The 15,204-nt window shown below is 43.1% G+C and overlaps 7 protein-coding genes across 7 annotated transcripts, besides 20 other annotated features; 5 read left to right on the top strand and 2 right to left on the bottom strand.

Moving 5' to 3' along the window:
- Tc00.1047053508355.431 (chaperonin containing T-complex protein, putative) lies at positions 1–167 on the bottom strand (the record flags this gene model as incomplete). Its single annotated transcript, XM_816003.1, has 1 exon — positions 1–167. A coding segment is annotated over one exon (167 nt), but the record flags the coding sequence as incomplete, so codon positions are not given.
- Positions 1–2,507: a sequence feature (heterozygous, non-Esmeraldo-like haplotype).
- Positions 213–282: a sequence feature (AT_rich).
- Positions 442–462: a sequence feature (AT_rich).
- Positions 466–492: a microsatellite.
- Positions 558–2,384, bottom strand: Tc00.1047053508355.420 (cation transporter protein, putative; the record flags this gene model as incomplete). The annotated part of the gene is made up of 1 exon (XM_816038.1): positions 558–2,384. One exon carries the CDS (start codon positions 2,382–2,384, stop codon positions 558–560), a length of 1,827 nt encoding a protein of 608 aa, XP_821131.1.
- Positions 2,497–2,525: a sequence feature (AT_rich).
- Positions 2,508–2,677: a sequence feature (haploid, non-Esmeraldo-like haplotype).
- Positions 2,656–7,100: a mobile genetic element.
- Positions 2,678–7,126: a sequence feature (areas not merged during assembly with more than two copies in the genome that could not be assigned to a particular haplotype).
- Positions 2,681–2,899: a mobile genetic element.
- Positions 6,924–7,100: a mobile genetic element.
- Positions 7,127–7,492: a sequence feature (haploid, non-Esmeraldo-like haplotype).
- Positions 7,234–7,488: a mobile genetic element.
- Positions 7,493–15,204: part of a sequence feature (heterozygous, non-Esmeraldo-like haplotype) that runs on past the window's edge.
- Tc00.1047053508355.380 (ubiquitin hydrolase, putative) lies at positions 8,002–9,675 on the top strand (the record flags this gene model as incomplete). Its single annotated transcript, XM_816037.1, has 1 exon — positions 8,002–9,675. One exon carries the CDS (start codon positions 8,002–8,004, stop codon positions 9,673–9,675), a length of 1,674 nt encoding a protein of 557 aa, XP_821130.1.
- Positions 9,750–9,779: a microsatellite.
- Positions 9,800–9,821: a sequence feature (AT_rich).
- Positions 9,878–9,917: a microsatellite.
- On the top strand, positions 9,919–11,280 carry Tc00.1047053508355.370 (hypothetical protein, conserved; the record flags this gene model as incomplete). Its single annotated transcript, XM_816036.1, has 1 exon — positions 9,919–11,280. One exon carries the CDS (start codon positions 9,919–9,921, stop codon positions 11,278–11,280), a length of 1,362 nt encoding a protein of 453 aa, XP_821129.1.
- Positions 11,570–11,593: a microsatellite.
- Tc00.1047053508355.360 (hypothetical protein, conserved) lies at positions 11,647–12,309 on the top strand (the record flags this gene model as incomplete). Its single annotated transcript, XM_816035.1, has 1 exon — positions 11,647–12,309. The coding sequence occupies one exon, from the start codon at positions 11,647–11,649 to the stop codon at positions 12,307–12,309; it is 663 nt and encodes a 220-aa protein (XP_821128.1).
- Positions 12,347–12,478: a microsatellite.
- On the top strand, positions 12,607–13,788 carry Tc00.1047053508355.350 (hypothetical protein, conserved; the record flags this gene model as incomplete). The annotated part of the gene is made up of 1 exon (XM_816034.1): positions 12,607–13,788. One exon carries the CDS (start codon positions 12,607–12,609, stop codon positions 13,786–13,788), a length of 1,182 nt encoding a protein of 393 aa, XP_821127.1.
- Positions 13,798–13,855: a microsatellite.
- On the top strand, positions 14,071–14,898 carry Tc00.1047053508355.340 (hypothetical protein, conserved; the record flags this gene model as incomplete). The annotated part of the gene is made up of 1 exon (XM_816033.1): positions 14,071–14,898. The coding sequence occupies one exon, from the start codon at positions 14,071–14,073 to the stop codon at positions 14,896–14,898; it is 828 nt and encodes a 275-aa protein (XP_821126.1).
- Positions 15,026–15,048: a microsatellite.

Here is a 15,204-nt window from a genome sequence, read left to right as displayed (position 1 = left end):
CGATCCATACCCTGAAGAATTTTGTCCATGCCTTTGGGGCCCAATGTTGTTTTTACAATATCTGCAACAGAAATAGCACCCATAATATTCATCAAACGCGCGCGCTCTCCCTTCTCCTCCGACGCTCCTTCTCGAAGCACTTGCTGTGCCTGATTTGCAAAAAGCATTGTTATTTATTGTAGCTTATTTCTGATTTAAAATAAATCCCTACGATATATATATTACAAGAAAAAAAAAAAATGTTATATTTCCAAAAACATAAATAATATATATATATTATATGGTTAATGAAATCATTTCCGTTTCATGAAAGCAAATTTACAGAAAAAACATTCATCCAAAACTTTTCTTTCTAATTATTTTTAAAACAGTCAAAATGCATTCTCAGCAAATAACAAGTACTTATTTATTTTGCTTCTTAAAACTCATATGGAAAACACCAATAATAAAAAAATTTTTTTTCTTATAATACTAATAATAATAATAATAATACATCCGCAGTAATTAAAAAAAGATCGCATTTTACTTTTACTCTTTTGTTATATATAAATATATAACTATTCCACATGCACAATTATATTCAAGTGATGTGATCCAGTCTCTGCCTTAAAAAAATTCCTCATGAAATGTGTGACTGAAAAACGTATTTTGCTGTGATCAGCTCGAGCACGTGCTAACACCCTTATTGCGCAATATGCCGATTCGTTAGGTGCGGTTGAATGAGGCCATGCACAAATATTTTCTACTGAATCTACATCTTCAATGTCCTTGATGCCAGCAATAGCTTTCTTTAAAAAATTTTCCTCGTCATATGGATATCCACCCAAAAGAAGTACCTTTCCGGTTTCTTCCAAAAGAGGGAAGGCTGAAAAAGCTATAAATACACAACTAAGAAGACTACATATCGGGTCAACAATTTTCATACCGGTAAGAGAAATTACTATACTTGATATCATAACATTTATACTACCCACAAGATCCGCCAATATATGCAAGTAAATCCCTCTCAAATTATGATCCACAGAACCCGAACATCCATCATGGGAATGGGAGTGAGAGCCCACACCGTGGAAAAATGCGACACCAACAATGTTTACAATTAGACCAACAACAGAAACATGTATTAGATACGCAGCGTTAATATCAGGGGGATTCATTATTCTTTCCACCGATTCGACTACAACAAACAATGCTATAAAAAGTAAAAGCACAGCATTAATAAATCCCCCCAAAACTCTATATCGAGCATAGCCAAATGGATGTGTCATTTTATCACTAGCTAACGACGAAACAAAAGCTGCAAATAAACCAACTGCAATTGATACCGAGTCTAATAGCATATGAAAAGAATCCGAGACTAAGCCCAAAGAATTAGCTGAAATACCATAAAGCAGTTCGAGGACCATCACAGCTACCGTAAGAAGAAAAAAAGAAAATAACCTTCTCTCACGCTCTCCTTGAAAAAAGTAATTAAACGCATCGCCAACAAATGCTAAAATACCATTCCGGTTCGTTAAAAAAGATGAAGGCTCCAATAAAGGCAGTCCATTATTACAATACATTGAATTCAGAGAACAGATCAAAAATATACAAGCACTGATCATAGCTAAAAAATCACCATAGTCAAGAGTCCTAAAACCAATATTCAAAATACAGCCTCCTAAAAGAAGCACCAAAACCTCATTCACACCAAAAGTCACGGGTGTAGCTCCAAATCTTAAGTCAAATAGTGCTTTCCCACACCCCGAAATAATGGAAAGTAATGGAAACAAAAGCCATGGATAGGAAGAAACAAACGTTGTATCAACAAAAAAAAACATCCAACCAAAAATGGACAACTCTACAGATGCAAACACCTGCTCAAAAAATCTCAGCCAAGAATTATTCTCCCTAAAACAATGAAACTCAAAAAAATTTGCCAATATCACAGAGAGAACTAATCCAGCAAGCGCAAAAGTCAAGAGTGAAATATCCCCATTCTTCTTAATCAAAATCCCCAGGAACAGCAGAAGTGTACTGAGTGTAGAGACTCCAAACCAAATCAACTTATTCCTCAGGTTCTCGGTTTGCAAGTATTTCCCTTGAAGTACAAAAGCACAGTAAAACAATATTGAAAAAATAGGCTCAATTTCTTTTAAAATATACAATAAAAAACCACAAATATAAGCTCTAAAAGTTCCCATTAAAATTGCATAAAAAAAATGTGGAAAAAAACAATTGTAAACGTCTCTGGCGTTTTCTCTAATCTGCACTAGATGTATCAATGCCTCACCCATAGAAACCAAACCCCCAACCCATAAGAAGTGAGCCTGGGAATTTTTAAGAATAAAACTTTGTGCCAGGATTGTTCCGGCAAATCCAGCAGCAACAACAAAAGATAGCATAAAGAACTTCCCTTCCTTATTAGACTTTTCTATTTTTTTATTGTTGTTGCTACTGGTAACGTTCAACCCAATTTTCTAGCACCAAAAAATCTTAGAATAAGAAATCCTTTCGAAAAATAAAAAGAAAAATAAAAAATTAATGAAATGGATTCAAAAAAGCAAGAATTATCCCAAAAAGAAGTAGTGCTTCTCAAAACACAGAAAAAAGATTGTGTAAAAAGAAATACATTCTTTAACCACACACAATATACAACAAGAAGAATTTTCAGCCTTTTACAGCCATTTTCTTTCCTCAGAATAATCTTCGGGGCAGCTGGCCGGATCCTGAAAATCTATGGAAAACAAACAAGTTAGGAAAAAGGGTTCTTTAGTTAATTGCTTCAATATTTTCCTTTCATTCAATATATAGAATTCTCTGGACCACCAGCATGGTCCTTTGTCCTCAGTTAGGATTAACATATTATTACTTACGAAGTGGCAGACTTTGGGGTCCTCCAACCACAAGACCCCGCCGCTCCCCTTCGCAAGTTCCACCCCTTCGCCAAGTCCTGAAGTGCAAAAACACAACCGCGTGATATGCCGTCTGCGGGGGTTTTCCGCAGACCGCACGTAGGCAAAAGGATGCCTGCACTCCGCGAGAGTCAACAAACATATCCGTCGCAGCTCCCACGTCATGGCGTGTGATTTTGGGCTGCCTTTATTCGCAGCTCCTTGCAGCGAAGTGTTGTCCACCCAAATGTCCATGGTGGACGGCAAGATGGCGGAAAAGGCCGATAAGGCCAAGCGTACCGCGTGCATCGGCCTGCATGATAAGAAAAGGTTTCCTCTCCCATTTCCCCCGGCAGTTTTAGCGTAAACAAAGTCTGGGATGAAAACGGCGCCCCATCCATGGAGCGATGCGTCCGTGATGATGGCGGCCGATGCTTTTTCGTGGAATTGATGATTCGCCTGCGATTGTTCTCGATGATGTGTCGCAATCTCTCGCCCAAGCCAACCGCTGACGGCAGAAGGTTCACCGGGGATGTCTCCCGCACAATTCCCCGGTAAAGTGCGGACAATCGTCGTCGCACTGCCTTGATGAAAAAGTATTATGCACAAAAGTGTGCACAAAATGGCCGCCGCATACAAAAAGCGTGACGCCATAACCTCCATTCCCGCGATGGTTGAAGAATTGAGTGACGGCACGGCGCATACAGACCGGACAAACCTTCCACTCAGGGATACCGCCCGGTGTGCGTGACCAAGCTGCACCCCCAGGAAGGTGTACTGCGTGGCGCCCGATTCGCGGTCCTCCCTATCGTGGCGTGACAACTGTCCGCATTACGAAGCACTTGGGCCTCCCACAATGTCGCGTCGCTTTTCGACCCTGCAATGCGTATATTACCGATCCATACGTCGATACGCACCGATGGAGGTGCGGCCCAGAGGCGGTGAACCACCGTCGTCACCCCCGCAATTGCCGAAGTAATAATAATCTGGAGAATTTCTGGGCCGGCCTTGTATCCCACTGGGTGCCGTGTCAGCTCCACCAGCGTACCGTCCTCCACGCGGCATCGAAAGAGATGCCGAGTCTCCCGCGGCAAAGAAACACGAAAAAAGGATGCCTTTAAGTCCAGGCAGGAAGCGGCCTCAGCCATCGCAGGCGGCAAATAATGGGAAATGTGTAAAAGAGGAACATTCGCCTCGTAAGGGTCGTCTCGGTTCTTGTCGCGCGGCCACGCGATCCATCGTCGTCGTAAGCCGTTGGTTTTCTCCTCCACAACCGAGAAAGGGTATTATCCATCCGCCTGTTATTGTGGACGAAGCCTCCTCGATTATTCCTGCTTTTCGTAACAAATGCGCGTCAGCGGTTGGAATCCTCCGTGAGCCTTCGCACGCTTTACCGGAGGAAGACGGAGGGAAAGTGAGCCGCCCGACGAGTCCCCAAACTTGCATGAGACTCTCCAATGTCGCCGGGTTCAACCGGCTTTTAATCCACTCCAGATTCAATACGGGCACGTTGACTTGCTGCCGCAACGGGATAGCGTGTTCATCTTGTGGGGTGGCCGGACGCGTCCTTTTCGCGCGTCTCGTCATTGCAGCAGCATGATTGTGATTAAAATCACGGAAAAAACGCTCCTCCGCTCTCAGCCAGAGTTCCTGCCCTTCCGCAGTTTCTCCCTTCACATCAATGCGACCAGCGGCAACACCTAGTTCAGCATTGTGGTGTACCTCCACAAATAACAAACTGTGTTATGGGGAAGGTCGAACGGATTGACGTGCTTCGCCAACTGCGAGATCACATGTGGATTCAAATCGTGTGTCTCCACGATTGGAGCAGCGTGCCTCAACGCACCGTGTTTTATGGAATGCGCCGTGGCGCACCAAGGAGCCAGAGCTCTTTCGATTTGAACGGTCGTAATATTCGTGAGCTTCTCGTTGCGTCGAAGTGTCCTGCATAGCTTTATAGTGTCTAACACGCCCTGCCCTCGTATCCTCACGAACCGCAAGGCGCGGTGGGGATCCGCTCTCGCCGTCTCTCGGCGCCACGGAACAATCCAAAATTAAGGCCCCGTCCGCCTCCAGTGTGAAATTTTTGGCTGTCAAGGCCGCAATCTCCAACCAACGACTCGCCGTTATCCACGCATGTCGAAAAACAACACACTGCTTCCAATCGGTCCGGCTGCGGATACATTCCTCGGTCCCTTTCTTTGTCGAGGGGCGCGCCTGCTTCGTCTCCGATCGCGCCGCGATTTTTTGTAACCTCAAAGCCGCCATTTCCAGCGGGGTTCAATCCATTTGCAAAATGGACCGCAGCATCCTGGCGTGGCGCAGTCGGGTCGATGGCGCCACTTCGATTGCCATCAAAAAGGTCACGCAGCTCTCCTCGTTCATCGGTTGTTCGTGCGTGCGGCATAAGGTTGTGAATTGCCCCGCTAGAGGCCTTCTCCGCTACCACACTGACAGCGCACACATCTCTCGAGTCGCCTCGTTCGCTCCCCTCATGTAGCTTGTCCAAAGCGGGGATGTCGGTAATTCGTCGTACCACAGCCGAGCGTCGTTGGCGGATAAGCTCCATCGCTCTTCCCGACGATTGCGTCGGGCAACTTGAAACATTGGATGGAGCATCGGCGGTGCGGTGCGGATAGGTGGGAGGTGGTAAAATGGATGGGGCTGCCGTCGCCAGCATTCATGAGCGGCGTGCGGCAGCCCCTCGGCCGTTTTTTGAAGGGCGCCTGTATTGTGAGTAATTCCCTCTGCTGCGCGCATTGCGTGTAGATGCCTTGTGTCCATGGGTATGACATCGCTGGCATCGCACAGTGCGCTGGGTTTCTCGCCGATCGACGAGAGGCTGGGCTGCCCTCGTATGGGTATCCGTCTGGTGAACAGCAGTGTAAAGACGGGCGCGCGGTTTGGAAAGCCGGATGCCGGGATCGGACGCAATCGTGAGCTGCATCCGGAATGTGTTCAGTAGGGACCTCCCCAAATTCATGATTCGATCGGTGGGATCCTGCAGGCCTTCCAGTGCGCTGATCCACTCGACCAAATTGCCAAAGGCAAGTTTAACCTGCTCGTTGTCCTGTTGCCGGCATTGGTGTGCGCACCGGAGGTCGATAATGACTCCGGAGGCGCCCTCATTCCATACACGCGAGGGCCACGTAGCGACGTCGAATGCGCAGAAACCGCGGTCCTCTTCCATAGGCAATCGGGCGTCCAGGGGAGAAGTGCGGGAGGGCAACGGCGTGGAGGGGTGGAAATGTGGTCTCGCAGCATTACCGTGAGGGGGCCTGTAAGCCGCCGAGCTGTGTCGGGCCGCGCTGCTAGGCACGCCTCCCGCCATCAAGATATTCGTTTGTTGCGGTATTGTAGTTACGCCATCGTTGAAAACGTGTCGAGTAGCGGGGGACTCGTCCCGCCCCGCCGTCTCCGCATCCCGCGCGGGTTGTTGTGCATTAATGCGTGCCCCCGTTCCTGGAATTGACCAGTGAGGACTCCCAAGTTGAATTCGCGCTCCCGTAATTGGGCGCGATCGGCCTCCAACTGCTGTTGTAGTTCTAGGACCTGGTTGCCGGCCCCGGCGATATTGGATTCCCTTACCAATAGGTTGTGATGCGCCTCCTCAACCTGCGAGTTAAGCTGAGCATTTCGATTCTGCACGTCCGCGACGGCGTTCGCGTAATCAAAATTTAGGCGCTCCCTTTCAGCAGTGATGAGCCCTTGTTGGTGCCCCAACTCCCGGGCTGCCCCCATAGCGGGCAGGAGCGCGTGTGTCTCAGAATTAGGGATCTGAGGCGCCCGGAGATTCGCAATATGTCCAACGAGAGTAGAATCCTGCCATGCTTTAGATACAGGTCCATGGAACAAGCATAAGCCTGTGGATGATGGGGCCACGGTCACCGTCTCATCCGACATCTGGTTACCATTAATAAACGTCAACTGTGCCTGGGTCTCGCCACATTGGCACACCATGTCCCAGAGACGGGCGCCAATATCACACCACTCGGAGGGTGTGTGGGGAACCAAAGTCATTTCCTTAAACTTACCTGGCTGTGTCTGTAAAAAATAAAAACAAATATTATCTGACCTCTATCGGCTCCCGCCCCTACAAAGTCGCGTTCTTGCCAAAAGATTCATACGGTAGAAAGTATCATAAAGAATGCCTTCGTTTATCAGGATATAAACATACATTAATTAAGCTAGCCAGCTCTCCCGCGATCATTCTTTTCACAAGCTCCTAGGAAATAAAAAACACAAAAACAACAACAACAACAAAAACGCTGTGTCTGTTAAAGCAACAAGCCGGGCCGTCGCCTCGCCGGCGTGTCTCCATGCCGGCTCCGACGACAACCCCGAGGCACGCACCAACAAATGCCACCCACCCGCCCCCCGTTGATTCCCACCACGCGGCGGGGTCTTGTGGTTGGAGGACCCCAAAGTCCGCCACTTCGTAAGTAATAATATTTCAAATCCTAACTGAGGACAAAGGACCATGCTAGTGGTCCACGGAATTCTATATGTTGAATAAAAATAAAACATTGAAGCAATTAACTAAAGAACCCTTTTTTCCTAACTTGTTTGGTTTCCATAGATTTTCAGGATCCGGCCAGCTGCCCGGACGATTATTCTGCTTTTTTTTTTTTTTTTTTCGGGTGGTTCTTCGCACTCACCTTGCTTTATTTGCATATTTTTTTTTTTTTTTCTGTTTGTCGTCCTTTTGCTTTGGGGGATAGTGTTTCTTTGATTTCATTACAATTTTGAGGGCGGTTGACCTCAGCGCGCGTTTACATAGCGTCGAATTTATTTTCCCGCGTTGCATTTCCCGAAAACTGTTTCTCATCATCCATACGTTTGTGGAGATGCTGTTATTTTGAGAGTTTTCCAAAGATTTTCTCTTAAGGCATTTCTGAAGTGCCTTTTTCTGCGTGCGCGCATGTGGGTAGTGGATGGTATGTTATAACTCAATTAAGTTATTATTTACACTTTTGTAGTATAATACGTATTTTTCTTTATTGTCCATTTCTTTGAACGAATATAATGTATAAGCATTAAATATATTATTTAGCTTTCTGAAGCTAGATCCATTCAAGTTTTTTTTTTTTTTCTTTGGAGTCTGTTTCTGGTGCAAAGTGGGGGCCAGATGTCGTGCTTTCAGTTGGACTGTGAATGTGACTACAAAGAATTCAAACGAACAATATACTATCACGCGGAAGACTTTACCATCCCAGATTGTTCGCCCGCATCACACTTTAGCGTGTGCGAACGGGTCTATGAAAAGGCTGTGAAGGAGTTGAAGGCGAGAAATTTTGATCTTGCTGCCTTCTATTTTGCCCGATGCATGTCGATTATCGAAAGGGCCAATCTTCGACCGCAAGTGAGTGGTGCAAAAAAACTAATGTGGAATTGTTTAGAAGCTCTGGAACGGTTAGATAAAAATGAGTTGTTGGAACATCACTCCAAATTGCTACAAAAGGTTAGGCAACATGAGGAAGAAAGGAAGCGTATTGTCGAACAACAACTTCTTCCTGATGAAGGTGAGCAAGAATCATTGGAAGATAGGCATCTCAGGCGACAGCAAGAGCTTTTGCTGAATGAGAATACGGTAGTAGATGATGCATTAAAAAGAATAAGAAATGTACAAATACCTACACCGTACTCTCAAACCAATAAGGATGTGCAACCCTATTGGCATAAACCCAGTGTTGAGCAACTTGAGATTAAGAAGAATCAGATTGCTCCCCCAAGAAGGATTCCAACTATATCACCTAACGCTTACCTTGTTTGGAAATTTAATGTTGGCTCTTTTTCTGTCTCTACCCCTAGACGGGGGATGGTGAATCTGGGTAACACTTGCTATCTTAACAGTGTTACTCAAATGCTTTCAGTGACTTCCCTAGGAGCGTATTTTCTTCGAGATGATTACACAAAAGACATTGTTGGGGCTGATAAAGGAGAAGTAAGGCTTGTGAATTCCTTTACATATATACTACGTGAACTACACCGAACTGATTTTGCCACTCCAGCTAGTCCATCACATTTTAAAGATTCTATCGGCGGTCTTTATACTTCATTTTTAGGTTACTCACAACAAGATGCAAATGAATTTCTTCGTCTTTTGTTGGATGGTATTCATAACAGCTTAAATGATCGGAAAAGGTTGGATAATAATATTTCTGAGGTGGATACAACAAATGGCAGTGATGTGGAAATATCGGGGCGTACATGGTCTCAATATAAACAAAAGAATAATTCAGTGATTGTAGATGAATGTGCATTTCAAGAACGAAGTTCAATTGTATGCCCTTCTTGCCACCAAATTAGCAGGACTTTTACCCCTTCATTAGGGTTAGAAGTGCCTATCCCTTCTTCTTCGGGTCGGGTAAGCATCGAAGATTGCCTAAAAGCATACTGCAAAGAAGAAGTACTGGATTCAGAGTCATTATACACATGTCCATCTTGTAAACAACGTGTTAATGCGTCAAAACAACTTTTGATATACTCACTACCCAGGATATTGTTTTTGACCATGAAACGGTTTCGCAGTTATGGTGATTTTTCAAACAAAGTTCTTGAACCTGTGGTTTTTCAGAAGGAACTAAATATGTCTCCTTTCATGTGTTCTCCTGGAAAAAATACAAATTATACCCTTGTTGGAGTTGTGAATCATCGAGGAAATATTCATGGTGGACATTATACCGCAGACTGCCTTGGTGCTGATGGTATCTGGTTTTCATTCAGCGATGAAAGAGTCTCCAGGGCCGACAGTCCAGACTTTCAACTTGCGTATATATTGTGCTATAGGCGCAGTGATTGAGGACAACAATGCAACCGAGAAAAAGATTGGAATGACTGATATTTTGTGTATCAAGGAACGAATTAATTCAAATCAAAAAAAAAAAAAAAAAAAAAAAAAAAAAATGAGTTTTTGAATATGCTTCTTTTTTATTTTTATTTTATTTTCTCTCCTTTTTTAACAGGTGTAAAACATTGGGTCTAGGTTTTAGTTTTGGTTCTAGTTTTTTTTTTTTTTTTTGCTTGTTTTTTGTTTCTTTTCTTGATGGGAGAGACATGCTCAAAGACCGCGAATGCGGCAGCATTAGAAAATCGTCGTATTCAACGAGAAATTCGTCTTGGAATTTTGCCAGTATCGCGTCCAGTCTCACCATATACGTCCCCACAAGCATCGCAAACAACTTTGAGTGCGCGCCAGGTTCATGGTCCTATTGGTCAAAGAAAAGTCTCCCCATCGGATAACAGGTCACGTGCGTTGTATACTCTTCCTCGTAGAGGTTTTGAGAATAGCACTTCTTCTGTTGGGCGTGGACCACATAATAATGCCGTACGAATAAGTCCTTCATTGCCCCATTTTGCTTCTAATGAGCGTTCACCTATGCGACCGGGAATGTGTTTTCCATCAAAAGCTACACATCAGCCAAGCGGCACCATGGGTGAAAACGTACCCAAAAGATTGCATTGGTTAAATAAAAGTGGGAACTTGAAATCAAACGGTGATGCCGGGATGCATCGAGATTTTCTAAAAGAGGATAAAAAAATCAAACCGGTAATTAGACAAGCCTTGAATCTACTATGTGTGGAGGAGATAAGGTGCCGAACTGAAATTTCAAATGAGGCGACGACACAACTTAAGAAATTAGAAGATAAACTTACCTCCATTGCTGATTTAGAGTCTATTCGCGCATCGGTATTGGAAATTATAAAATTGCAAACTAAATCACGTGAGGCTGTTATTGAACAAGAATTAACGGAGAGAAAGCTTTTATTTGTTTGGATGAACCAAACAGTTGAAGAGGATAGATTGAAAGCTCTTATTGATGCAACAAAAGAACGGCACCAGAATTCCGTATTTGTTTGTCCCACCTCTTCAAGAAGTGGATCCAGATTTTTTGCGTCATATGAAAGACCACATTCACAGGCAGTCGAGATACGAGAAAAGTCACCTTTGGAGAGCATTGCTTATCATGATCCTTGTAATAAGGAAGCGACGAAGGAAAAGGATTTTTTCAAGAACAAGATTAGTTATTCAAAACCTGTTTGTTGTCGTAATGCTTTCATTGAAGAGGATGTACAAAGTGACGATCTCAACCGCAAAATAGGACGCCAAACTTATTTGATGCATCAAACTATCCCTTCATATTCTTACAAAAATATGGATATTGTGCCTGATGTGTATTCCAGTAATTTTCGCTTAGGTCGAGAACGTGATGCCTCGGAATTTTTGCCCTCAGACCAAATTTCACCGCGCTTTTTGCCAAATTTTTCAGAGGAAGGGCGCTCTTTTTCATCTTATAGATCCACAGTTCTTGATCCATTCAAAACTCCTCGAAGAACACCTGTGGAATTAAAAAATGATAGCGATTTGGCGATGAGGAGGAGACTTGCCGCTCTTTTGTTGGTGTAGTTATTTTAGGCCTTTTTAACTTGTCTCCATCATTTTTATTGGTGTTGTTGTTTTGATCTATTTGAGGTCCTTTGCGTGTACAAGATCGATCTTATATATATTGTCCTGCCTTACTGTCTGCTTTATCACAACAGACTGTTTTTCTGTATTTTGTGAATTGTGTAGCGATATTAAGTCTAAAATAATTTTAAAAAAAAGATGGGGGGAGGAAGTGTAAATAATTCTTATATGTGTTTTACCTGAATTATGCTCCTGATTTATTATTTTTTCCTTTTTTTTTTTTTTTTCGGTGTGTGTGTGTGTGTGTGTGTGTTTACGCATTCCATTTTTTGATTTCAAAGAAGACTGTGTGCATTTTTACTAGGCATGAGGCGTTCTTGCTTTTTATTTTCACAAATTGTTGATGTTGTCTCTGCTTTGACGGAAAAACGAAATTATAGCGTAAAACTATGCAAAGTGCTTCTTTTCCCATCGCCACCGCTTCGCTCATTGTCCTTTGCTCCACCTCCCAAATGGACTTCAGAGCTTTCTAGAAGACTTCAAAAACAGTTTCCTGAAATCAAACGACAGCACCATGTTCTTTATCTACGCGCCTTTATACATCCTAGTTTCACCACATCTGATGCGATGAATTCAACAATGAATGCAACAACTTCTATAGGTGAGGCGTTACTGGCATCTGTCGGGGAGTGCTTGATTGTAAACGCCTTTAGAGATCTGAAGCGCGATGAAGTGCTTCTATTAATGTCGTTTTTATTATCCGATGCAACACTTAGTTCAGTATTGCGGTATCACTGGGAAATGGAAGATATGGTGCTCACAGATGCTTCAGTACAGCTATTTCAAGGAAAAACATTAAGGTCTACGGCGGGTCTTATGCAGTGGTTGTCATCAAGTGGGAAACAACAGACTCCCGATCCTTATTGTGCGGGCTGTGTGAAGTCTATGATTGGAGCTGTTTATCTAGACAGAGGTTTAGAAGAGGCAGCGGCGTTTATTTACAAGCATGTCTTGCAGAATATATCTTAAGACTGCCATTTTTTATACACCACTAATAATAATAATAATTATTATTATTATTATTTTTTGCTTGGTTATTGCAACTTATTATTATTATTATTATTATTATTATTATTATTATTATTATTATTATTATTATTATTATTATTATTATTATTATTATTATTATTATTATTATCTGCATTAATATTTACGCAGTGTTTTGAACAAATTTTATTTTGTAACGGGAATGTTTTTTTCGATATAAAACTTTTTTTCCCCTGTTTTTTCTGTTTATTACTATGTTTATATCTTTTTTAAAGGACAATGGCATCTTCGATTACTTCCATTGGAACTCAGGAATCTGAAGAACTTTGTTTCCTTGAGGCATACGAAGAGGTGGCTCCTACAAAAACGAAGGAGCAGTTGATTGAAGAACAACTGCAAGAATTGTACAATTACCAATTCACAGTTCCTGAACTCCCCGAAGATGATCCTTCTGGGAAATTGGCCTACTTGGATGCGTGCGAAAAGCTGCATAAAGAGTCATTCATGAAATTTCCAACCCGAAGTGTTGCACGAAGAATCTGCGATGGAAAAGAATCACTTGACCTCAGTTTTTTTGGACTCAAAAAAAAAGGCAGCATCGCTTTGTCTGCTGCTCTACGTGTTAATCTCTCTATCAAGACTCTCTCTCTTGTTGGAAATCATATAACACCTGCAGGGGCAATGGAAATAGCGCGATCACTATCAGAGTCAAGAACTGTGACTTTGCTGGATTTTGGTCAGAACAAGTTGGGAGCTCGGGACCCAGGAGAAACGGTTCGGGGTGGCGCAGTAGTGGCGGAACTACTTCGAGCCGGTAATGTATTGAAAACATTGTCACTACGTGACAATGGGTTAAGCGATCAGCATATTGCAGAGTTTGTTGAGGTTGCAATAGACAACACGGAGTTGAATTCTCTTGACCTTAGCTTTAACAAAATTGGTTACCTTGGTGCAATTGATGTTGCCCAAATTCTTTCTCGTAATGGAGACCTACGTGAAATTAATCTAGAGTGGAATCAATTTCAAACAATGGGAAGTTGCCATATTCTCAAAGAGGGGCTGTTAATGAATAACACAATCAAGCGCTTCAACTTAAGCTCAGATGGTTTGGACGACAACTGTGCGCAACTTGTGGGTCGAATTATTGGTGAAAACGCCATTGAGGAAATTATTATAGCGCATAATAGAATTGGTCCTATTGGCGCTGAAGCTATCGCAAAGGGTTTGTTGGCTACCTCCGCACTCACCACTCTTATTTTAGATGACAACCCCCTCCAAACTGAGGGATGTTCTGCGCTTATTCGTGTTGCCGCAGAGGCCAGTTCCCTTAAGCATCTCAGCATGCAACAATGTCGGTGTATTGTCGATTTGTTACTGGACGCGGAAAGGTTGACGAAGGAAGCTCGACAAGACATTGTTATTTTGATATCTGAGGACTGCTGTGCCAAAGAAGGGATGTAGAGAGATTTCAAAAAAAAAAAAAAAAAAAAAAAGGAAAAGAAAAGAAATAAAAAAAAAAAGAAAAGAAGCATTCTTGATCGATGTACCGTGAAACTTGAGAGGCAAACAAACATGGATTGGTTTCCTCTGTTCGTTTTTTTTTCTTGCTCTTTATTATTGTTAAACAGGATGTATTGTTGATATGCTGGGCGTTGGCAAGCTATTATTTTTGACATATATATATATATTTTGCTTCATTTGTTGCTGAGAACAATAATAATAATAATGGGCCCTTAGCACACGATGATTGATGATATTGAAGCCACACTGAACCGCATGTTGGCGTTTCCTTCAGGGGCGTCGTCACTGGACGCGGCGATAAAACTAAAAAACATTGCCCTGGCTCTGGAATTAGCGGAACAAATTCCTCTCCTGACGGAGACATGCATGTCGCTTTGCGTTGAATTGGCTGAAAACACACCTCCCCAGGTTGCTACCGTTCATTCCGTGCTGAGTTTATTGGCTCGGTTTTGTATGCGAGAGGAAAACAGGGGTCTAGCAACACGCTTTGGTGTTTTTAGCCTATGTGTTCTCATTCTTCAAGATCATAAGAGTTTACCTGAGGACACAATTTTTGCCGTTTTTGACTTGATTAGTACGCTATGTATGAATGACGGGAACGTACGTCGAATGTTGCGTCCATCTATTCCTTATATAATAGAGATTATGAACGATAGTACAAGTTCACTCCAATTAGCGTTTGGAGGTGCGGTTGCCTTGGCCACCTTGACTATGCTTGATGCGGACAATGCAACCCTTGCTGTAGAACGAGGTTCTGTTCAACTTTTGATATCTTCTTTTATCAGGGCATATGATAGAAAAAAGGAAATTGATTGTCAACACATTTGTCATGTGTCACGGTGTAAAAAAGAAGAGGAGCAGCAGCTGTGTGAGAAGGTTATGCGTTGGTCACGTGATGCCTTGCAGAAACTGGTTCAGTCTCCTTCTCATGCTGTAGATGAGAAGTTGGAAGAGGCGGATTTTGGCAAGTACGGCAGCCGCGTTGAGGTGGACGAACTAAAATGGATGTTGAAGTTTCAGCGGAGAAAAGTGAGTGTTATTCATCCATGAGGTGCGCACTGCTAGAGGATGGAGCGGGGGAGAGTACGCGTGAGTACATTTCTGTGTCTGTCTGTACTGTCGCATGAAAACACCTCGTAGAAGAGATGAGCGCGGCTTGCCTTTGTTTCTGTCTCGAGTGCGTGTGTGTGTGTGTGTGTGACCGTTGTTGCTGTTGGTTGATTTGTTATTAGGTGTTATGTTTTAATTTATTTACATGTGGTTTTGTCTCTGCCCTCTCTACTGTTTCACTCGCACTGAAAAGAAAACAACCGCGAAATATATATATAGAGAGAGAGAGGGAAAAGGAGTAAATTA

Source organism: Trypanosoma cruzi, genomic scaffold, assembly GCF_000209065.1.
Source record: "Trypanosoma cruzi strain CL Brener 1047053516789 genomic scaffold, whole genome shotgun sequence".
Lineage (NCBI taxonomy): Eukaryota > Euglenozoa > Kinetoplastea > Trypanosomatida > Trypanosomatidae > Trypanosoma > Trypanosoma cruzi.
Note: the sequence above shows the minus strand (reverse complement) of the source record. Positions and strands in the feature narration are given on the sequence as shown.